General features: G+C 41.1%; 1 protein-coding gene across 1 annotated transcript in view; it reads left to right on the forward strand.

Annotated features, from left to right (window-relative positions):
- Positions 1 to 21,541, forward strand: part of ell (elongation factor RNA polymerase II) — a 45,661-nt gene extending 24,120 nt beyond the window's left edge. The window contains exons 3-12 of the mRNA XM_042481924.1: positions 1,334 to 1,455; positions 3,483 to 3,646; positions 6,014 to 6,264; positions 6,348 to 6,472; positions 11,526 to 11,607; positions 15,129 to 15,750; positions 16,203 to 16,269; positions 18,406 to 18,577; positions 18,682 to 18,726; positions 18,823 to 21,541. Of these exons, the coding sequence (XP_042337858.1) occupies positions 1,334 to 1,455; positions 3,483 to 3,646; positions 6,014 to 6,264; positions 6,348 to 6,472; positions 11,526 to 11,607; positions 15,129 to 15,750; positions 16,203 to 16,269; positions 18,406 to 18,577; positions 18,682 to 18,726; positions 18,823 to 18,927 (1,755 nt within the window). The 3' untranslated portion in view covers positions 18,928 to 21,541. The remainder of the gene's footprint in view (positions 1 to 1,333; positions 1,456 to 3,482; positions 3,647 to 6,013; positions 6,265 to 6,347; positions 6,473 to 11,525; positions 11,608 to 15,128; positions 15,751 to 16,202; positions 16,270 to 18,405; positions 18,578 to 18,681; positions 18,727 to 18,822) is intronic.
- Positions 21,542 to 23,404: the final 1,863 nt, after the last annotated feature.

Below are 23,404 nucleotides of genomic sequence, written 5' to 3' on the forward strand. Positions count from 1 at the left end.
TGAGCAGGGGGGTCAGCCTGCCTCCTGGAAACACAACCCTCTGCCTTGCTTTACAGCTAGTCTGAAACTTCTTTATCTGGTGTTTTTCTTTTCAGAACTTGTGAATTTAATTCACTCATGAATACACATCCTAATTATAGGGTGTTAATACAATTTTGAGGTGGAATCAGGTAGACTCAAGGGGCAAGAAGAGGTTTCAGTGTCCCTCCTGTGCTTTCTCTGCTCTCTCACATTTCTCTAAGAAGATTACCGACATACCTCTCTGCACGGCATTAAAATGTCCCCCAAATGCCTTACTCTAAAAGTGCAAGATATCATTTTCAAGCAAATATGCAGCACGTGCATCCCAGTTGTTACTTGCTAAATGATTTTCCTCAGTTTAAACAAATTGTTCACCAGCTGTCTAATTAGAGGTTATTTGACGGCAGTAAACTCCACTTCTTTTACAGTCTTCTAAACGAAACACCTGTAGTGTGGGTTATTTCTGGGGGTGGAATAAGATGTGCATAACTGTCGAGACTGCAGAAAAACCAATCACAGTTCTTCTGTTTAAGTATTTTACCTGCGGTTCCTCCAATCACAAGTTGGGAACACAATTTTTTGTTCTTTGGTTTTCAGTGTTTAAAAGCAGCAAGAAAATGCCCGGGGCTTGCTTATAACTTTGCCTAGTCAGGGCCACGTTTTCAATGAATAAAGGACTGGCATTTGTTTAAAGTGCTGAATAGATCAAAAAGAAAAATGAGTGTTAAAGTCTACAAATAGGTTGTAGAGTGCAGTTAGTCATCCTCTCTTAGTGCTTGTCTGAAAAGTCTTAATAATATACAGCTCCAAAAAAGAAAGGAGAACACACATGTATGAGAGCAAGGATAAAAATGCAATCTTTATTGAACTGAACTGAAGTTTTTTTCTGGAAAATGTCTTTTTTGTTGTTGTTTTTTTAATTAAGAGTAAGTTGGAACTTTGAGGCCTTGTCCTGACACCAAATAATTAAGCAAAGTAAGACTCAAACTCAGAGAACAAAAAACATTCAGACTGAAGTCTGTAAAGACAGCAAAAAAAGTGCATATGTGCATAGAGTCCAAAAATGACAAACATTTAAGTCCAAGTTGGACTATTTTTGGACTTTTGTGTGTGCGTGTCTTCCTTTGCTACATTGTGGCATTTTTTCAGCACCAAAAAAGAAGACAAACATAGGACTGTTCTTAGGATGGGCTGCACCTTAAAAACTGAGTTGTCTTGTATTTATTTATTGTGTAAGGTAAGATAATCCTTATTTGTCCAGCAATGGGGATATTTGCCAAATTTTCATGTTTTTCTTCTTTGTCTTTTACAGAAAATTTCAATACCACGGTCAGAAAATTCCAGTGAACTGCAAACATTTACTTTCTACCTGTCAAATGTGGGCAGAGATAACCCCCAGGGCAGCTTCGACTGCATCCAGCAGTACATCACCAGGTGAAAGCAAACACAAAAACTCACTCACTTTCATTTGTCTCCCTTTTATCAAATGTGCAACTAGTTCTTCTTTTTCTTAAGCACAGATTCACTAACTGCAATGTTATTTATTTTAATTTGGGGTTATGCCTTTTCAGCTCTGTGTAAATAATCAACAGTCTTTCGATAGAGTTACCCAATGAGTCTTTCCAGGCAGACAGTCTGTTTAGTTGGGGCCTGAGGTGAATCAACTGGCCTCTCAGTGATGCTTAACAGACATCTCTGATGAACATAATCCGGACTTTGGCTCCAAGTAGCAGTTACAAAATGGAAAGACATAACCCCGAGGTTTATTGGCATTACACTGGTAAATCATGTTCTTGCCCTGTTTATTTACAATTAAACAAATGTGAAAAAGATAGGTAATAATGGCAATTAAAGTCCTAGAGATGCCAAACTGACATCAAATGATTAATGGTGATGAAGATAGACTGTTTTGTAGCCTCTAATAGCTTATGTCTTGGTCCAAAAGTTGCACTTGAACACATCATGAAGACTATAGTAGATAGCAAACTAGCATCTAGTTCTGTGCCTGCCTGAGAGAAACCAACTTTCCATACCAGCAGCCGGCAGTACACAGTGTTTGACAGTTGGCACATTAACAACAAAATCTGTTGTTGAAAGATCAAAGCATATTTACCGTGGACTAACGAACAATGGCACTCCTGCTAAAGACGGTGTTTGCTTGTTTGTTTTGATCTCATACCCTCTTTGCTGTAGCCATTTGTTTGCTTTCCCCACCTTCGTTCTCTTCTCGTGGACTGAGCTGAACGGCCAGTTAGTGATTTAATTAACAGACAGGCTACAATGTCTCAGTTGCCGATTCAATATGCTGAATCGGTAAAAAAAATAATACAGGCCAACTGGTGCAAAAGGTTTGAGATGCTGCAGAAACTACAGCAGCAGAGGCTCACAGACAGCTGACATTGACTAAGAGCTGACCATTGGATTGGTGTGTCAGGGTCCAAACACTGACCTTTAATACATATTTTTCGTAAGTTAATGATAAAACAAAATACATTTTTGCAAATTGTGCATAGTTGCTAAAGAAGAACTAAGTTGTTCAAAACAGAAACTGTGCTGATATCTTTGTTTTTGATACATTTGCAGTTTAAAATGCGTGATCAAATATATTTTTAATTAATATTTGTAGCACTTGCTCTTGCTGCAAGTGTTGTCTCTTTGTGCCGCAACAGTTGCAATGACACAAGACCTGCTTATGATGCAGGTCCATCCCCTCCCATGCATCAAACTCGTTCTGCACCTTTTCAGGCCTACTATATGCAAAAATGTTGCTGACTCAATCAAACAAGTAGGACCAGATGTTTGTGCTGAAGGGGAAGGAAGTAGAAGGACAGATTGGGTAACGACAAGAATCTTCTGCCTCCCTGACTGTCAAGCTTCTGACCCCATTCTTCTGAAAATATTTTTAACAAGTGGGTCAGGTGAAGTTCATCCACATCTCAGACTGGATCCTAATCAACCTTTAGTTCCAATCTAAAGCCCAAATGACAGAGCTCAGCTTCCACAGGCTGCGCCAGCAGCACCATCTCATTTTCTGCCAAATCCTCACCGAAGTGGAGGGGAATCAAAGAGAGCCGGAGAGTCAGGAAAGAATGGGATTTGATGCGGCAGTGAGTCGTACTGTGGGAACCCACAGTTGGATGGAAATTGAAAAAATAATAGTTGTGCCCCTCAGGGTGTTTAATGGATCTCATCTGGGCAGGAATGCACAGTGCAGGGGTGGCTTATTGCAAATATAGAGAGATTTAAGGTTATTACTGAGAATTGACTTGTAGCAGTGGATTTCTGCCCCAAAATATGATACAATTTTGGTTTACTTCCATACTATTTCTGTCAAACTAATCATGTAGAATCTTTAAGATAAGCAGCATTTCCTCCTGATGCTTTCTTTTCTTTTTCCACTGAAGCTTCTGGTCACTCTCTCTTCGTCTTTCTTTCTCACCATCTCGTCTTTGTCTTGGCAGTGAAGGGAGCATTCAGCTGGATTGTTTGGGTGGGATCCAGGACAAGATTACAGTGTGTGCCACAGACGACTCCTACCAGAAGGCCAGGGAAAACATGGCCCAGGTCGAGGAGGAGACTCGCAGTAGGAGTGCCATCGTCATCAAGCCTGGGGGAAGATACGTAGGTGAGGAGACATGGCACAGACACATGCAGACCACAAAATACCAGACATTTTCTCAGTCACAGACCTGCAACGACCAGAATCAACTCATCTTCATGTTGATGATAAGAAGGTATTTCCATTTAAACACCATAAAGGTGTTAGGAGTTAACAGGCATGAAGAGACTGGAAGAATGTCTGTACCATGCAAACAGTCAAATGGCCCGTGTGTTTGTGTAGCCTCTCTCTGCTGGTGAATGGGTTCACATTGCACCAGACTGGCTGTTTGGGTCTGGGGCTGAATGGCAGAGGGCCAGCACACTGCCAGTATGCCTCATCTGTAACCAGGACTTTATTGAATTTGATGGTGGTTGCTTCCTCAATGGTCAAACACCTATTGTGCACTCTTTCTCCCCAACCCTCCTGAATGTAATTTAAACACACAGAGGCAGAAATGTCCCCAGGCTTAACACATCAACTTTCTGACTTGTTTTGTTCTCGGATCTGAGCTATAAAACACGTCGTGCTACAGCTGCAGCCGAAAAGCAAAGCAGCCCTGCCTCATTGCCTGAAAAGAAAGAAATCCACTGTAAGCCTATTCACTGTTCAGTGGTGAGTCAAAAATTACGTCTAGTCCTTGTGTGCTGTGGAGGCAAACAGTGTTTCAGTCTCAGTAGGAGGCAACACAAGATTCAGTCTGATTCACCTGAAAAGGTCTCAGTGGGAGAAGGTGATAATAGCTTATGTTTGTAATGCAAGGTGAGTCCGAGTGGACGTGGCGGCAGTAAAGATCAGCACATGATACATCTTATGTGAGTCATCTGCAAGTCCTCTCAACCATTATCAGTCACCGAGATAAAAGATGTTGACAGAAACAAATATATTTCAGGCTTAGATTATAGTTATTTTCTGTTGTCAAGAAAACAAGCAAGCGCTGGCTGCCAGCCAGAAAGTCACTTGAGTCCTTTTCTACCAGCACTTTTGTTAGATTGTTGTACTGAAAAATTCATCCTGTGATTTAAATTGTCAGCAAACTGTACAAACTATTTTTTCCTCTAGAATGAAAAGCCTGAAAATAGTTGATATGGTTTCTGTGGTAAAAGAAAAAAGCTAATACTCTGTGTCTGAGGCTTTGGTTATCTGCCAGGGATTGCTTCCTCTGGATGGGGAGAGAATTGCTGCCCCAAGCGAAGGACTTCAAGTATTTCAAGTAGAGTCTGACCGATACTGGATTTCTGGGGCCGATGCTAATGCTGATATAGGGGAGTGAAAATTCAGAAATTGATATGTTAGCCAACATTACATATTTATGCAATTATGCAATGCAATTATTCCTCAGATAAGGTTATCAGATTCTTGTGATAAAGATAGGTTATGGAAGCAGCATATTTTAGTTTAACAATAACCTTTTATTGTCAAAAATGACATTGCGACATGTACAGTTTCTGTTGTTATTAGTTACACAAAAAATATGTGGTAAATAGCCAACGTTAGGAGTTACTTAACAGTCTAAAAGAAATGTTGGGAGTTCAGTAACAAACTGCATCTGGGTACTCTCCAAGAGCTGTCTCCAGCCACACCAATATTTTATCTACTTTTGCTTCTTCTTTCATGGCTTCTTTTCTTTGCCGCAGAACATTGCTTCTTTCCGGGAGCTGATGGGGGTAACAGTCGTTTTCCTGGAGATCTGCCATCACTGTGTTTCTTACACATTAACTAACTAATTCACTGACACTGTAACTTCTACACTGTATCCATTGACTCAACTTCTTCATCCTCTCCTGCGGTACGCTAGAGTCTACAGAGTATCACTATCGCCTCTCAGGCCCAGATGCATTATTACAGAAGGGACGGCCTGTCCCTGGCTGTTTAGCAGTGGATATTGCTGCAACACAGTACATAGGCATTTTGGACAAAATGTCAAAAGTCTTACCTCTTCACACTCTACTGATGATCTACTGATTTTTGAATGGTTGTAACTAAAATTATGTCCAGATCTTACATAATGCACCTTTAAGGTGACATTGTTCACCCATTTGCAATTTTTTTTCAATATCTTAGATAAGCAAATGTATATGGTATGATAACTGTCATATCATGGTATACCTTGAAAACATTATATCGCTACAACCCTAATCTCATTCGGCCTTGCAACACCTCAAGATCCCCCAGAGGAGCCGAAAAACTCACTTGGGAGAGAGACATCCTCTAGTGTACCTTGCTTAGCCCGCTGCCCCCTGCAACCCGGCTCTGGATAAGCAGATGAAAATGGATGCATGGAAGAAAATACTGTGATGACATTGAAAACTGGATTATTCAGAAATCCTGACCTCATTTAACCTCTCTAATGTCAAACTCTTCCTTCTCTTCTGTAATTCCTCCACACCTCAGGTAAGAAGGTTCAGATCCGGAAACCGGCACCTGGCCTTTCTGATGTCGCCCCATCGCGGAGGACATCTCGACCTGTCATCATCTCTAGCGGCACGTTAAAGAAGAGCACAGCTCAGCACAGGCCGCTCCGAGAGCGCCTCACACACCTCCTGGCCCTCAAGCCTTACAAGAAGCCTGAGCTGATCCTGAGGTTGCAGAAAGACGGCCTGCTCCCATTAGACAAGGACTCCCTGGACAGCCACCTGCAACAGGTGATGTACATTTATTGCCTCATTTGCCTCTCCGGTACTGCAGAGGCACGTAGTCCCACTCATGCCTCTTTCTCATTTTCTAGGTGGCGAACCTGAATGGGAGAGACAACACCTTCACATTGAAGGACTTTTTGTATAAGGAGATCCAGAAGGATTGGCCGGGCTACACAGAAGGAGACCAGCAGCTTCTCAAGAGAATCCTGTTCAAGTATGTCAGAGATGTGTGGATCACTCACACTTTAAACTCACACATCACCTTATTCTAATGATAGAATTTGTCACACAGCAGGAAGTCGGTCGTCCTTATATCAGTGTACCATGCTCTAAATGGTCAGTTAACTTTTCCCTTTAACTCTGATGATGTTATAAGCCGGTGTTTAGAGAGTTTTGCAATGTTTTGTGGCGGAGCATACCGGCAGCCTGAGGTTCTTGAGCTTCTTAGCAACAGCAGCTGATACTGTAGGAATGCATTTCTATTTTCACACTTTTTTTGTGTCTAACTTTGGTATATTTGATTTGTTTTCTCTATATTTGCTGGAACTGGATAGACTACTCTCAAGTTTGAGATTTTGAGACACCGCAGAGCACCTTGTTTTGTTGTTTGTGTCAAGTCTGTGGCGAGGGTGGGGCTACAGGGTGATGGCTTTAGTACGTAAAACTCATGGAGCTGCGAGGCTTTGTAGATAGATGACCTTTGTGAAGGAATGACAAGTATGCACGCAAAATCTTTTCCTTTTAATATCTTTCTACATAATAAATTAAGATGATGGTGTTTAAGATATGATTAGGGTATAGAATAGCAGGTGTGTCCCCAGGAAGTTTTCTGTGTGCTCCACTGAATTTCATCTTTGTGTTTTATTTGTTGACAGTACGAGCCGCTGGCCTTCTTCCCAGTGGAAAAAATCTGTTTTTTCAGGATCTGGGACACGGAGAAAAAAGCAAGCTCCCAGCTAGCTAAATTTAGACCAGGCAGCAGTGCTCTGGTGCTCAGTTTGTGTTTACGTAGTGGACTCAAGAATAGCTCCTATTCTCCATGATAAGCTTAGTTTTACCTGTGGTGCAACTCTGAAAGCTGCTAAAGGTGACCAGTAGAAAAGAAACACTCATATGGTGTGATGCAATGCATTAACCCTGCAACATATACTATCTTTTATTCTTAGCTGAAATGTCCAACTTCTGTTGAGATTGTTTCTGGCACAGTTTTATTGCTTGTTTTGTGTGATATGTGGCTTTCGAAATTTGTTTTTTGGTATTTTATTTACCTCATCTACATATACAAATATCTGAAATGCCTCAAAATAATATTATTATAACAACACAAATTGCAGCCTTTCTGGTTTAGTGGTATAAAAAGGTTAGAAAAAAAACAGTTTCACAAAGTTAGTGTTTATTAAGGGCCATACACACCAAACTGACATCATGAACTAGTTGAACTAGGTTGACTGTTGTTTCGCCTCATGTCACCTGTGTCTCAGCCAGAAAGTTGCACTTGAGCACACCACAAAGACTACACTCAACAACCAACTAGCACATAGCACCTGCGTCAGAGGAAATGACTCTTCATACCAGGCGGCGATCGTCATTCAAAAGTGGAAATTAGACCAACAGGGAAGATTCAAGATGTTAGTTAGCCAGCAAGCACATAAACAACACAAAGAAATGTTGAAAGAACAAATGATATTTACCATGCACTAATGAACAATAACACAAGCAATGAAGAACCATTTCTACTTTAGAGCTCAATGGCTAAAATAATGATCTTATCTAGTATAACAAGTTTGTTTCAATTTCGTATCCTCTTGACTTAAGTTGTTGGTTTGCTTTCCTCACATTCATTTCTTTTCTTGAGCACTGACCTGACCTGCCAATCAGAGCGATTTCAGACGATTCAACATGCTGAATCAGCCAATAATAAGCCGATGATGGCAGACTAGTGCCAACAATGGGGGGACACGCCGCAAAAATTAGGGCCCAAATTGTTTACTGACAGCCTGACAATGAAGGATGGCCGATCATCAGCTTGGTGTGTCAGGGCCTTTACAGTCCTGTTGTACTGCATTACAATGTGATACAGTTTGATTTCAATTTTTCTGTCCACTCTTTATAATTTTTGTGTGTGTGCATGCCAGGATTTAGTTTGTAAAGGCATGTATATTCACTCCAATCCAAGTTTATTTTTATAGCACATTTCAGACACAAAGGTAATTTACAGTGCTTTGCATAACAGGGTTCTCGCAGATCCTTAAAAAGTCTTACAAGACAGTAAATTAATACATCTAAAAATAACGCCATAATTGATTTTAAAATGTCTTAAATTAATTTTTCAAAAGTCTTAAAAATCCTGAGACACAGAAAACAGGATATTATAAATCATTCTTTCATATAAAAAAGCTAATATCTATTTTTACAAATATTTTTGTATTAAATGCAGAATGCAGACGTCATGCAGATGGGGATATAATAAGATTTTTTTTTTTTTTTCCCCAGTATTTGAAGTAGATTGTCAGCCTTTTAACTTGACCAAAATGATCATGCTTAAGGATAAAACTTTGGGTAAAATTGTCTCCTTCAATTTTGGTTATCGATAAATTGGTCTTAAATTTAATTTTGAGCGTCATTAAAAATGTCTTTAAAAGACTTAAATCTAACCTGCCTTAAGCTGTAGGAATACATACAAAACAAACAATAAATAAGATCATTCATAAAAACAAGATTAAAAAACAAAACAACAAAAGGGCAGATTTAAAAGATTTAAGCGGAGTAGAAGTATAAAAGTTCACACATATATGGACCTTATTTGTGCATCTCCTTTTAAGCGATAATTTAAGCTCTATTTGTCAGTTTGTCAGCTGACAACCATAGCCTCCCACTTAATACCACCCCCCTCTCCCCAGATCCTCCAGATTTTTGAGCTGATGCAGTCAGTCACGCAGGAGTAGCACACCAACACGATTGGAACGCACATGATGCAACAGTGTTCCAGCACATGCTGATCCGTGTGTGAGGTGGCACCCGTCCAAGGTTCAGCCATATCGGTCGGCCTGCTACTGTCCCCACCACAGACACACACACATAAAAACACACACACACACACACCCTGATTGAACTAGGGTGGGGCATTGAGGAGACTCTGTGTCCGAATTGCCCTTTTCTGATATTGTCCTCAGATGTGACAGCAACATCTCTACATGTGCAAAGGGCTTTTAAACATGTCAAATTCTAAGGTCATGTTTGTAGATCGTGTCAGTTAACACATGAGCCAGAACTGTTTGTACAGGCAAGCTTCAGCTTTAATGATTAATTCCTAAAGTTAAGAGTCTGCAATTCTGTAGAAAGATTGTTGACATTTGAACTCGGCACCCAAACAAATACAGCACTTCTTTCATTTAAGCCTACGACATTTACCGTCCCTCCTGCTCTCTCTGTTTTTCCTCTGTCCTGTGCACAAGCACAAACGCGCCCTGTTGCTGTTTGGCTGGAATAGTGTTGTGTTGCTCGGTCTGATCCACTTAGTTTTACAATTAACAGAGCCAGGGCTTTGTATGGACAGTGGATATTTTTCAGCACTCACACAGAACGAACAGCTAGCGGACTGTGAGGGGATATTTGCTGGATTAAACAAAGTGTATTGGATTAGAATGGCAGACTGCACCTTTAACTGTTTGTGAATAAATGTTTTAAAACAAGACTGGATCAGCGGGTTGGTTGTCATGCTGGGAATTAATTTTGTCTTGGCAGAGTTGGTTGGACACTGTTTATCGAGGTTGGGTGGTTGTTATTTGGCACAGCTCTTTTGCTTTGACACTTCTGCTGTGTGACAGATTAATCTGGTACAAAATGAGGTCAGAGTTTAGTGCATCATAATCAATCTGAGTGCGGGCTCACACCTGGCACTAAGAAGGTTATTGGCTCTAAATACATGTGTAAAAAGAGCTACTCTTGTGAAGAGGGTCAGAGATCAAGTGGTGTGAAAAAAAGCTGTGCATTTCATCCCTGATCCTGTTAAATGACCCTTTAGTTTACTTTGTAGTATGCATAAACCTCCCAAACAGAATCCATAGCCAAAGTGAGCTGCAGCACCATATTCTGTCTCTCTCGCGCTCTCTGTCACTGTAGTGTCATGCCACTTTCTCAGGCGTCTTGAACTGGCTGCCAAAATCGTTTCAACCATCAAATAAACACGCAGCGCTGTCTGAGAGATTACACCCATTCTTCTGTAGAGAAGAAAAGAGCAGAATTGGACTATTAAACTGGTTGGAAACTTGTAAACAGATTTAATGATTAAAGTTCTGCAATGTCCATTTTTCGACATGAAGTGTGTGGTTATGATAAAAGTGCTGCTTTTGTCAAGTAGGTCCTAATTTGCTCTGTTGTCATAGCTACCCACTCAGCTTCACAAAGCAACTGTTGCAACTTGTTTTTGTTCTTCTCAAACGTCTGATGAATTAGCTTGTCACTGGAGAAATGGCAGCGACGCGGTTTGTGTTTTTGCTCGAGTATTTTCAAGCTCAAAGGGCACATATCACCATGATGGATTTAGCCTTTGACGTGTTGGTCAGTTAGCCCTTTGAAACCTTAACAAATTGAATTGATTTCTTTCAGTAACAGAAGGCAATGTAGCAACGAAAGACGAAATTACCCAAAAATTAGCACAAAAAAATAAATAGTGAAAAGTACAAGAAACTTACCTGAAAATTAATAGAAATAAACAAATAATAAGAAACTTCAAAAAATGGAAATGACCTGGACAAAGTGCTTGGAAAGTTATACAATAATGTAACATATTTTCAAATATGTAGTTTTGTTATTTGTATATATATATTATTAGTTTTTCTCAAGTGTCTTTTCCAGACATTTTTTCCTAGCTTTTTAAAAGTAATTTCCTAAATCTACTAATTTCTTGCAATTTCTAAAACATCCGTTAACAAGTTGCTCATTGCCTTTTCCACATTTTTTGGAGAAAAGTCTCACAAGGTTTAAATTCTTGTTAAAGGCATCTGAAAGCAGCACAAGGAAAGTGACGTCGCTCCAAGTTTTAAAGGGCTAACAACACTTGCACTTGGAGAACAATTTGGATCTAGTTGAAGCCTCTAATGTTGCTGACATAATGCAGATGGAAAAGCTGTGTCTCCTCAACAGGTAGTTGGATATATAAAGTAGTGCTGCTGCAGTGCTGATATGCAATTTACAGTTTAGATTGTGCAGAAATGATATCATGATATCAATTCCTTGCGTGTGCATCTGTGTGTTTACTCTCTTAGGAAACAGAGCCAGGCCCAGAACAGCTCCGCCCCTCCACTGGAGAGCCCGCCCAAAGAGCTGGCCGGCAGCTCGCCATCTCAGGTAAGGTTCCTGTTTTCCTCTTCTACCTCTCTCTCACTTCCTTCCCACGTACACGTTAACATCTGGCTTTTTAATGTAATGGGAAAGGTTATTATCAGCATTCACATCCAGGCCAAATGACTCTGCAGCAGTCATGGACATTTGTCGCCTCTGGCTCTAATCAGCATTGATGAAAGAACACATGGGCAAATGCGTTTAATTTAGCTCCCTTACCAGCGAAATGCAATGATGTGCCAACACAAAATACCATCCATCTCCGTTCAAGCAGCACGCAGACGTCTGTACAAATTATTCTGCACCGAGTTTTAAAGAGAGACTAAATAGAGATATATTAAAAGCAATAACCAACCTAAAGGCATCCATGCTGTGCTTTCTGTTGTTTACTAACATGTTTTCTGGCCTGTTAGTGACGTGAGATATGACACACGGAAAAAAAAAAACACTGTGTACGCAGCTCTGGTCTGCTGGCAATGGGAAAGGACATATTTTGTGGGTTAATTTGCATTTAAAAAACCCCAAGTAAACATGCAAAATTGTGGTGAAAATGTGGTATAACAGAGAGCATTAATAAATCAAGACAGCTCACTGCCCCTTTAGGTGACTAGCAGCAGTCCTGAGTCTCTTTATTTCATTTGAAAAAGTGAACCTGAGTGCAGATTATGACCTGTTCTTTTGCCCCATGGTCACTGAAGTAAATATGGGACCCACTTTTCACAAGCCCTGAACCTTTTATACATTGTGACAAAAGGCATTTTCAAGTCAAAAGAAAATAAGTATTGTTCGAGACATGTCTCTGTTTTAACAGCACACTCTCCTGAGATTTGGCAAAAACTGGCTTGATCTTGTAGGGGGTAATATAAGATATTAACAATGTTTTGAAAAGCTTCAAATTAAGGATCAAATAATAACTTTGTACTTTTCATAGTGTTGTATTGTTTTAAATCAGCTTTTACACATCCACACAATGTTCACTACACTTTAAGTTTGAAATGGGACTAATTCAGTTGGAATGCCTGCTTTTTGTCTAACAGCGCATTTATTGCATAATTTTATGAATTTCTTGTCAGTTATTATACTGACATTTGAGACTCTCATTGCTTTATGTTAATTCAGTACAGTGTAAATATGCATAGCTAATCTTTAACCAGAGCTTGTTTGCCATCAGCTTTTCCAGCTGATCCAGTAGACATGGGGGGGAATCAAGGATAAAATTGTGTACTGGATATTTGTTTCTAGATTTCAACCCGTTTACCGACAGTCTGCTATCTGGGTTGTCCCCACAGTCTGGTTATTTCCCAGCGAGGGTTTTTCAAAATCCTCTGGCCCCCTCCAAACAGATTTGTGTTTCTTTTTCAGGTTTTCGTGAATTTCCTTTGCAGCATGTTTCTTCGAGAGCATTTAAACAAATAAACATTGTTTGCAGAAGTACTTAAGCTGTGTTGTTAAACCAAACGGCCCCTATGGTACACTTTTTTCCCTCCTCATTTCATAATTTGTTTCTTCATATTTTGTGTCCTGCTGCACTCTTCTTAGGTCAGTCCAGATATCCAAGTTTACTCATTGTTTACACTTCCATTAGGTTGAGGAGGGAGGAGCTGCTCTGTGTGTATATATAGCTCCTTCCTCTTAGGTTCTTCTCACCTCAGACACCTACTGTATGCTCCCTCCTTTCCGCTCCCTCCTTTAGCAAACACAGTACACAAACACACAAGCAAACAGTACCCCGGGCTCCAGTTTAGATGCATTGGTATAAAAAGAGAGCACCACAGCAGGTAAAGCCGTGTGTGAACCTCAGATAGGTGAGGGACGGAGCAGGGAGGGCTGCAGTGCAAACCGTGTGAGACCACACAAAGATGGATAAATATAAATCCAACTGTCGTCCCCGTTTAGCATTTCATTGCCAGAGGTTTTCAAAAGTTTTCCATTCACACTGGAATACAGAATTGGTCACCTCATGCACTGCATGATCACAGAAATTTGGCCTCCTGATAGGACTGCCATACACCATGGAAACATGTACATCCTCATTTTCCCTGTTCACACTGCAACATTAGAGCGTTTCTTCATCCACTCTGCAGTGCATTTTCCTCTTATAGTGTGCATTCACACCTGGATCATTTGGAGCAGTTGTTCTGAAACAGGGAGCATTTCCCCTCGGTGTGGTTCGTTTGGGCATATGTGAACACAGCAGTCGCTGTGATGTCTCTGGAGCGGTTTGTTTGTAGTGTGAAAGAAAACAAACCAACCACAGAATTTTATGACAGGAGACTTTCGATTTTAGCATAATTTCAACAGCTAAAACAATAATAATTCTATCGACTGATTGTAAAATCTTTTCACTGATCCTGATAAAGGCCAGCGACACTACTATTGGCACACACATTAGTGCAGCACTAGGGGCACACTTTTACGTTATTAGTTATTAATACAGTCAGATGCCTCTGCTGGGCGAAAGAAAAAACGCAGAAACTGTCTAATCAGGAAGTTACCTGTCAGATGGTAGACTCTCATGTTTGCTCCTCTTGGTTTGTTTGTAAAAAGTCTGTGTGAACACAAATGAAACCAGAACTAAAATGCAAGGTCTTATTTTTTTTCCCCTTGGTCCCGGCCAAATGAACCAAACTACAGGTGTAAAAGCAACCATAGACTGTATATAACAATGGACATAGCAATCACGTTTGTGGACTGCTGCTAAGTCTTGAGTTTGGCATATCGGCCATTGCCATCTTAGTTTTATTGAGCCAGAAGTGACAATATTTGGACAAAAGGGTATAGTTGTGGAGGAGTGAGGGGTGGATCTGACTCATAAGCTCCTTTTACACTGCCTGTTCTAGACGGGAAAATCAAGGAGTTGTCTCACTGTTCGGTCGGCACAGAAGAGGCAGACGCTATTAAATGCCACACCCGTCACCCCTTTTTTGTTTCCACAATGCTGGCATGCTATCTAAAATCACACTGGAGTGGCATGATGGCGCCATTGTGTGATTCTGTGTAAAAATGCAAAGGCGCCACAAAGAAGGGAATTAGAAGTGGCCTTATAGTGTGATCTCTGTGTAAAAGGGGGTGTAGACTGTCGCCAATACCTTGCAGACATCCTGTCACTCAAGTAGCGCCACCATTAATTAGGTAAAACTTTAATCCTTAATAATATGCAAACGGATCAGTTATATAAAAATTCAACCCCTGTGCAGTTGTCATGCATGTTAAAAATGGATATAGAGGCCAAAACTTTTTATTGTACAAGGCTGTAACACAACACAGTCATCACCAGAGCTACTGAGAATACAGCTCCTCTACAGCTTTCTTTGAGCTCTTCCCTCTGCCTTAGTGTTGCTTTCTGTGTCTGTCTGCTTGTACTACATCCTCTCCTCTGTACATTCCCTTGTCCTCCATGGCTCAGACCTTTGTTTTTTTTGCTCTGACCTGGATCGCACTATTTCTCTCGCTCACTCTGAGGAGAATTGAATTCATATTAAACCCTGTTTTAGGTTCTACTTCTAAAACTGCTATCTTTCTGCCAGAAACGGCCCGCTGCTGACTTCATCGACCCTCTTGCAAACAAAAAACCCAGGATATCACACCTTGCCAGCAAGGCTGCAACAGCCCCAGTAAACGGCAAGCTCAGCTCCTCCAACGGGAGAGGGGAGGCAGGTGGAGCGCAGGGAGGAGTTGCGATTTCTATGTCAGACGGCGGCATGACATCCAGCTCCCAGCCGCTCCCTGTGCTGGACATCCCACGTCCTTTCGAAGCACTGTCGGATGTCAGCAATGACTCCAGCCACAATGGGAGAGACTGTGACTCTCAGGAAACAGCCGTGTCCGAGAGACTCAGCCAACCTCCTTCGTTGTTCGCGGGCTCTACGATGCTCACTGCGCCCAGCATCGGCACATCATCTCCTAGACACACAGGCCCGGAGGTCCCTCGAGACAAGAGTCCATCAGCCTTCAACAGCAAGTCCAGGAAGAAATCAAAAAAGCATAAAGACAAGGAGAAGAGCAAAGACAAGGAGAGGGTGAGGGAAAGGGCACAAGAGAAGGAGGAGAAGAAGAAAAGTCGTGGGGAGCGCGTGCCAGAGCCTAAACGAGCGTGCGAGATGAGCCCAGGAAACCTCAAAAGCAACAGTATTCCACAGAAAAGCACAGGTGAGAGCAACGAGCACACACACACACACACACACACACACACACACACACACACACACACACACACACACCTTTTTCTCTTGCACAATATGATTTATTTACAAAGTTCAGTTTCACAGCTCTTGCATCATAAAATAGATTTCTGAATAAAAGTAGAACTTTCTATGTGGATGGACACCAGTTAGTCATTACTGTGAGTTGGTGATGTGTCATGTGACCGGTGTGTGACTCACTGATTAAACGGAGACCCCTGCTGTTCAGCTTTATGCTTTCAATAACCTCGAATACATGCCTGTGAATCAGACTGGCGGAAAGCATCTTTAGAGGATACATGTTTAAGAGATGAATGATTGAAACAATAAGTAATTATGAATAAAGATCTTTTTGTGGTGTCGCCTTTTCTGTTGCACCACGGATTAATGCCATTTTCTTACTTTGTCACTTTGTTTTAGATCTGAACGGGATGTGCAACAGTACCAGTATTCCTTCATCATCACCTGAGGTGGCAGACTATTTATTGTGAGTAATTGCTACTGGATTTTTTGTCTGAGGGGGTCCATTGTTTTAGAATTTTAAAATGCAGAGGAAAAAACAGTATAATTGGTTTGTGTTGGTACCTCTCATAGAGCCTGTTTACACTTGCTATTAACATGCGTCTTTGGTGGTTGATTACAAGTGGACAGTTCTAAGTCTGTCGGTTCACAGCTGGCATTATAATGTGTATACATGCAAATTCAGTGACCGCTTGTGACTGGATCTCACTACCATGCTCCGAATGCAAATACATGCGTAACCCACATCATTTCATTCACTTACGTTAGGAGACTTTTGCTGCAGGGTTGTAGCTTCATACTGGGGACATTTGGTGAGAGTCCATCCATGCACACATGGTGACAGGGCTATCTGTTAGCTCCACACTGCCAAAATTTACCCGTTAGAAACAGGTTCACGCCCCAGAGTGCATAATAAAAAGTTAAAGATAGTATACGAAAAAAACAGTGAGCAATTTATTGAGAAGTTACAATAGATGTGAAACATTTTTACAACAATCATAATCAGATGAACACAGTGTGGTCAATGAAAAAAGGACTTTAATAACCCACCTTTCTCCCCCAGAGTGCTGCAAAGCCCTGAAAACAAAGGAAACCACCAAAAAGACAATGCTAACCTAAATAAAAACGGGAGAAAACAGTGCTCAAAAATAAATAGCTGTCCATCCCTACAGCCTTGTGAAAAAAGGAATACTCAGTGCTGAGTATTTACAGCAGGTACGATGGTGGTAGCACAAGTCTATGGTGGCGGTACATATACACATACACAGATGAATCAAACAAGCACCAAGATAATTAGCACACATCTAATCAAATAGCAAGAAAAAACAAACAACAACTCAGCTCATGGCTAAACAAAATCACACAGTTTGCGCAGAATCACAGTCAGAGGGCGAGGGGGAAAATGCTGAGCTGTCAGCCACAATCATCAGCTTCACTGCAGCCGACTCGGACGTTAAGTAGGCCAAGCCCAGGGCCAGCCAGCAGATCAACGAATTCGAAACAGCAGCTTCCGACGGGGGACATCCAATAGGTGCTGGGCAGCAGTACCTGGAGGCAAACAAAGATCCTCAAAACACAACAAGCTCTCACTCTCATTAAAACAGGAATGAACAACATAAACAACACAAATGCGGCAACATATATAACACAGATACGGCTGGCTGTGACAACAACAGAGTCGAGCGATTTCGATGTTGGTGTGAGTTGTGTTAGCTTATGCTAACAGGGCAGAGGTTGAACTGACTGTTCACCGGGACGAGAGCAGCTCTGGAGGTCATTCTTCAGCACTGCAGCAACATAAAGTTTACTTACTTATTTATCAGGGAATCGGACAAGCAAAGACGTCATCTGAGTAAACTGTCCTTCACTGTGGTCCAGGACACATTAAACTTACACACTGCTGAAAGAATTTGGCCATATGCAGGCGAAACCACCTCCAAATGTCGGCTGAGCGATCAGATCTCAAGACGCATTAAGAATGCACTGGATGCATTCACACCTGCACTTATGGTACTTTCCTTTTGCACTGGGATGTCAGAATTTTCAATTTCCTATTGGAAATTTCTCTAGGAATCCCCCTGAAGTCGGATTTCCAACTGGGAAAGTCGGAGGAATCTCACCAACCTCCAAATCCAATATGGCTGCTCCACACATCAACAGTAGATGTTAAAACAGTCATTCACAAAATCCTGCCCAACTTCTATCCGCGGACATGTTCCTTCAGTGTTTGAATGTGCAAAATATGGCGTAATGTGTTCTTATCAACTGGTATCACTAACAGTGGCTAAGTTGGCTTGAACTGGTATTATTAACATCTTTGTTTCTCTGACTGCTGGAACAAGATCAACTTGAGTGTGGCTTAATTCCCAGCTCCGACCTCTGAGTTCTGAGGTCAGTGAAAAGCAATATTAGAGCTGTCCACTTGTGATAAAATCGCGCTAGACAGATGTTAATACCAGTTGTAAACAGGGTCGTAAAGTCTTTTTAATAACCATTATTCCTCTCACTTGAGCTAAATGCATAAAGGAGGCTTTAAAAAACACATTGTAACTTTCTCCCAAAATCTCTTTTCACTAACATTTTCTCTTCTCCTTACCTTCAGGAAGTACACAGTGATCGAGTCTCCGGAGCAGCGTCAGAGGTATAAAAACGATTTCAACGCCGAGTACAGTGAGTACCGGGGTCTGCATGCTCGGATAGAGGGCATCACCCGGCAGTTCACTGTGCTGGACAATGAGCTCAAACAGCTCCATCAAGGCACAGACAAGTACAAGGTAGATTTCCTAAAGGATACACAATTTGGCTATTTTTGTTGAAAATATTTTGAGTAAAAAGATGCTGAATCAGTTCTATCCTTTTTTGTGTGTTCTCTCTACAGACAATCCACAATCAGATACTTGAAGAGTATCATAAAATAAAAAAGGTAAGTTTGAGTTTCGCTATAAGAGATATTGATGACATAAAGTATGAGTGACCTATCGGATTATCAGATTGTGACTCATGTTCGTATCCCTTGCAGACTAATCCAAACTATAGCCAAGAGAAGAACCGCTGTGAATATCTACACAACAAACTGGCACATATAAAGAGACTTATTGCCGAGTACGATCAACAGCAACTTTAAAAGTAGTTATTAGACATTGTTTCCCTGTTATCTCTGGAAACCACGCAGATAAAGGAAAACTCTGGATTGCACCTGTGCTTAAAAAAAACAACAAAAAAAAAACCTGTTCTCATGAAAGATGCCATTAAAGGAGTATTCCCCTCATTAGGGCCAAAAGCTCCAATGAGGATTAAGCAGGACACATCTTTTTCTCTCTCTTTTCTTTTTTTTTTTTTTTTGTTGATTTTTGGAAGATGGGGTCGTGCCTCGTGTGGCCGGGTCCATCTGTGTAGTTACAATGAATGCATCCAGAAAAAAAAAAGGTTCTGTGTGGCTTTTTTTTTTCTCGGCAGCCCACCCTGCTTCTAGCGCACAGAGGTCTGAAAGAGTCAAACATGGAAATTTTCCCACTTTCTTGGGAGATTATCCAAATAATCTTTTTCCTGCTTTTGAAACTGGAGGGAACACTGAGATGAAAACTGCAGATTGTACGCCAAAATGCAACTAATTTTTTTTTGAGTAATGAGATGAAACATCAGTCCCCCCCCCCCCTCACGTATACAAAATTGTATGGTTATGAATTTATTTCTCTGTTTTTATTTATTTTTGACACTTAAATTGGGGGGGGGGGGTGAGTCTGTTTTACACTCCTCAATATCAGTACTTAAAAGCTGTCTTCTTTTCTGTCCTCACATCTTGAATGTCAGCCAGTATTTTATTCAGAAGCTGCCTTGCCCATCTAGTTGTCAATCTGTCAGCGTTAATTTTCTCTTGTAAAGAGATGCAGATATCACTATTGATTAAATCAAGATGATGCATCTAAATGCACACAGTCAGATGCAGGTCGGCTTTTCTTCTCTAAAATCATGTGCAGATGTCTTAACGGAGGGGACATGTGAAAGTTTTCAGTCACTCTTGAGTTTTGAACACAGTCCCCGTCAATCAGTGGTGACGAACTGCAGTGCTTATTACAGCAGTGGTTCTTAGTTATGGTTCATCATATTTTATCAATGAAAAATTAAACTCTTAATTGGTTGTCTATCCAGTTTAGGTCATGATGGCTTTTGTAGCAATAGAATTATTCAAAGTTATCTGAAGAGTTTCTGCTTCAGAAGATCCTCTAATTGTAAGATGGTGCAGAGGGGATGCAGATCTGCAGGCTTTTTCTTTTCATCTTCAAATTGTTGATAAAAAATTTACATTCAGATATGAAATATTCTAAGTTACCATCATTGTCACCTTTAGTTATGTTAAAATAGCGTTTACAGTGTCTTTAAGAAGATCGAATTTGTTTTGTCTGCCCATCGACCCATGTGGTAGTCCATCGAGACGACTGTTAAGATGAAGCCATCCTTGATCATCTTCCGGGCGGAGGCCTCTCGGAGGAGGGAGGCGCTCCACCTGCGACCAGTTTTTGCCTTTTCAAATGTGATGTCAGATATTCGCGGAGGTTGACCCGAGATCCCGGATCAGCTCTCCTCTCTGAGGAGACGGATCCAATCAACGTATCCGACGACAAATTAGAACTGCTGTATATCAGAACTGACCCTGATGAGCGAGCGGGTCGAGTTGAGTCGGCGAATGCATTTCTTATATCGACCTTTTTATGTGAATATGAAAAATCAGCACTTTTTCTCCTGATCTCGCTGTTACCTGAGGGTTTTGTCCAAATGACACTTTTCTCTTTGTCCATCAGAGTGCATGCTTTATGAATGTGTTACAATGAACAGTCTTTGTATCTTTACTTGAAAAAATAACTGCCCAAGGATACCGAAAGCCAAGCAAAGGCCTAGTCCAACCGAATTTAGTTTGTAATCAATCCGACGTGGCTCTGACCAGCATGTATACCAAAGTGCTTACCTGAGTGGGATGAAACGAAAACGCTCTACCAAATGTTGGCAAGGGAACATGTCACAGTATTCTCGACTTCCTGTTATTTCTTTCGTCCTAATTTATCACCCAGTGGAAACATGTCAGTGTTTTCTTGTGTGATGTCAGAGGAGGCTCCTTTGCATGACTGGGCTCAAGTGTTTCAGTGTGACGCCATGTTTCAGATGATATCACTCGCCTAATGCAAACACTACATTACGGCCAATGCTCAAAGACTCGTCACAACGATGCTGCTGGGTCGAGGCTGAGGTCAGATCTGGGACTTGATGTCTGGGCGAGGGGAGTAAAGTTTGTAAAGGTGAATGTTTTGTCACAAGAGTCAGCATCGCCCAGTACTGCAACCTTTAACAAGAAAGACACTTCTCTTACTGTATCTTGTTTTCCAGAAACCTTCATGATTACTGTATTACACCTTTATTATGGTCAAAATCCATTGTGAATGAGTTCATCGGTGAGCACGTTTCGCTCCGATGGGGAGCAAACTGTTTGAGAGTAACGATATGCCAGCACAGGAGTACCGTTGTATGAGTTGATTGTGCCAAAATGACCTGTTGTATAGGTTTTTTTCTTTTCTTTTCTGAGTATATACATGCTGCTGTAAAAGCAAAGAGGGCTTTGGAGAAGAGTCATGAAATGTTGGCGCTAAAACCCAAAGCACGCTTTTTGAAAACCATAAGGGACTGGGACTGAAATTGATCTTTGTTTCAATAAAAATCTTTAAAATCCTTATTTGTGAAATTCTGAACCAGTTGTTGCCGTCCATTATTATAATGTACTTTACTTTTAGCATTAGTTGTTGCTTAGAAGACTGAGGTGTTTATTTTGAAGTTTGAGCTTTTATTGTAGTTTTATGGGAAATAATGATTGTGTTAAAGGATACAAATTTTTCCTCTTACCTTTTGTGCTATTTGTCAATCTTGGTGTGTTGGAGATGTCGGCTGTAAAGATTTATGTTTTCTCTTGAATATAATAGAACTAGATGCCACTCAGCTTGTGGTGCTCAAAGCGCAAAAAAATGCATTTCAGAAACTCAACAGCAATGTCTCTGTCCTCAAATCATGACCTGGTTACTCAAGATAATCCAAAACCATGTTGTGAGCAGTGTCGTTTAGGAAGTATTTTCTTTCTACCACACCCTCCAACCGTATCACCGTGAAGAAGGTAGTTTGCATCTACTGCCAGTTCTCTCGTACCACTGAGCTAACTGAAATTACAGCTCAGCCCAGGAGGACGCCATTAAAGGACTACTTCACCCACAAAATCACCATTTAAGTGTTACCTTGAATTTGTGAAGAAAACTTAGTTCTTGCATGCCTTTGTGGAAAATTGCAAATATATTTATTTATTGAGTAGTATAATCCAAGTCTCATGTTTTCAGTCCTATGCTCAGTACTTCCCAAATACATACATTTTTGCTAGAAAACAAACAAACAAAAAACTTAGTTTTGGAATCTAGCTTAGATAAGTTTCACTTTCAGTTCAGTTTTAAATATTACTGTTTTAGCTAAAATGCATGGGGTTCCCAACAAATCAGTATGTTAGCCATTTTACTCGGTGGAATCTAAGAAAAACCTCTTTTTCACAAATTCAAGATAACGTGGTACGACTAAGTGATTTACAAATGGTCATTTTGTAGGTGAAGTGTTCCTTTAAAGTTTACATCTGGCGCTGTCACAAACACAAGCCTCTCATCCATCAGTAGAAATGGATGGACTAAAACTTATAAAAAAACAAACTGATGTATTTGTTAAACCTTCTTTCTCTGTTCTACATTTGTTTACAATCACTGAGTCTTGCAGTGAGGAAGGTGTCCTGTAGATGGCGGCAGTTTCACACTGTTGCTTTCCAAAGCCTCCACACAGCAGCTGGCACACCTTGTTTTTGTTCAAAAAAAGCAACAAATTCAACAGAAACATTTGGATGCCTCTGCTCACCCCAGTTTGCATTGTTTCTCCTGAGAGGAAAACCGTTGCATACAGTCAGTGACACCCTCATTGCAAGGGAATGAGGAAATATCCAGGGTGTTTATGCAGTCTATAGTATTCTGTATGTGTTGCCTGTGTCTAATGATCATCCTCTTATAACCCACAAATGATTGTCTGCCAAGTCTGCGCTTTTCACTGAAATGTGGATTCCAAAAAAATAAGGCCCCTGGTGCGGCAGCGTGAGCAGAAGATGCTCCAGCAAGGCGACAGAGAGGACAGGGCTCGCTGTAATCTGACACACTGTGAAAGATCCCAGAAATCTAAATAGCGACTGTGTTCCACTTGGCCGGGCTGAGCTGTGCCTGAGCCTCGCTATGCTGCTACTGGCTCGCATCCCAAAGTTGGCCTCAGCGCTGCTCAGGGAGCTGGAGGGGGGCCCGGTCAGAGAGTTCACTGTGGCAAGCTGCCATCTCTCCCTCTCTCTCTCTTTTTCCTCAACATACAGCAGAGTATACATGTTTACACACACTGCAGAAAGACTGTGAGCTCTCCTCCCCCCTCTCTCTGTGTTTCTAGGGTTTTGCTTGTCAGACAGGATTTAATTTGTCTGGGACTGAAATTCAGAGACTTTCTATTTAGATGCTCTGCTAACAGAGTGGTTCTGAGCTTTAATGGGAAAATGT

The sequence above is a fragment of the Plectropomus leopardus genome, chromosome 3 (assembly GCF_008729295.1).
Source record: "Plectropomus leopardus isolate mb chromosome 3, YSFRI_Pleo_2.0, whole genome shotgun sequence".
Lineage (NCBI taxonomy): Eukaryota > Metazoa > Chordata > Actinopteri > Perciformes > Serranidae > Plectropomus > Plectropomus leopardus.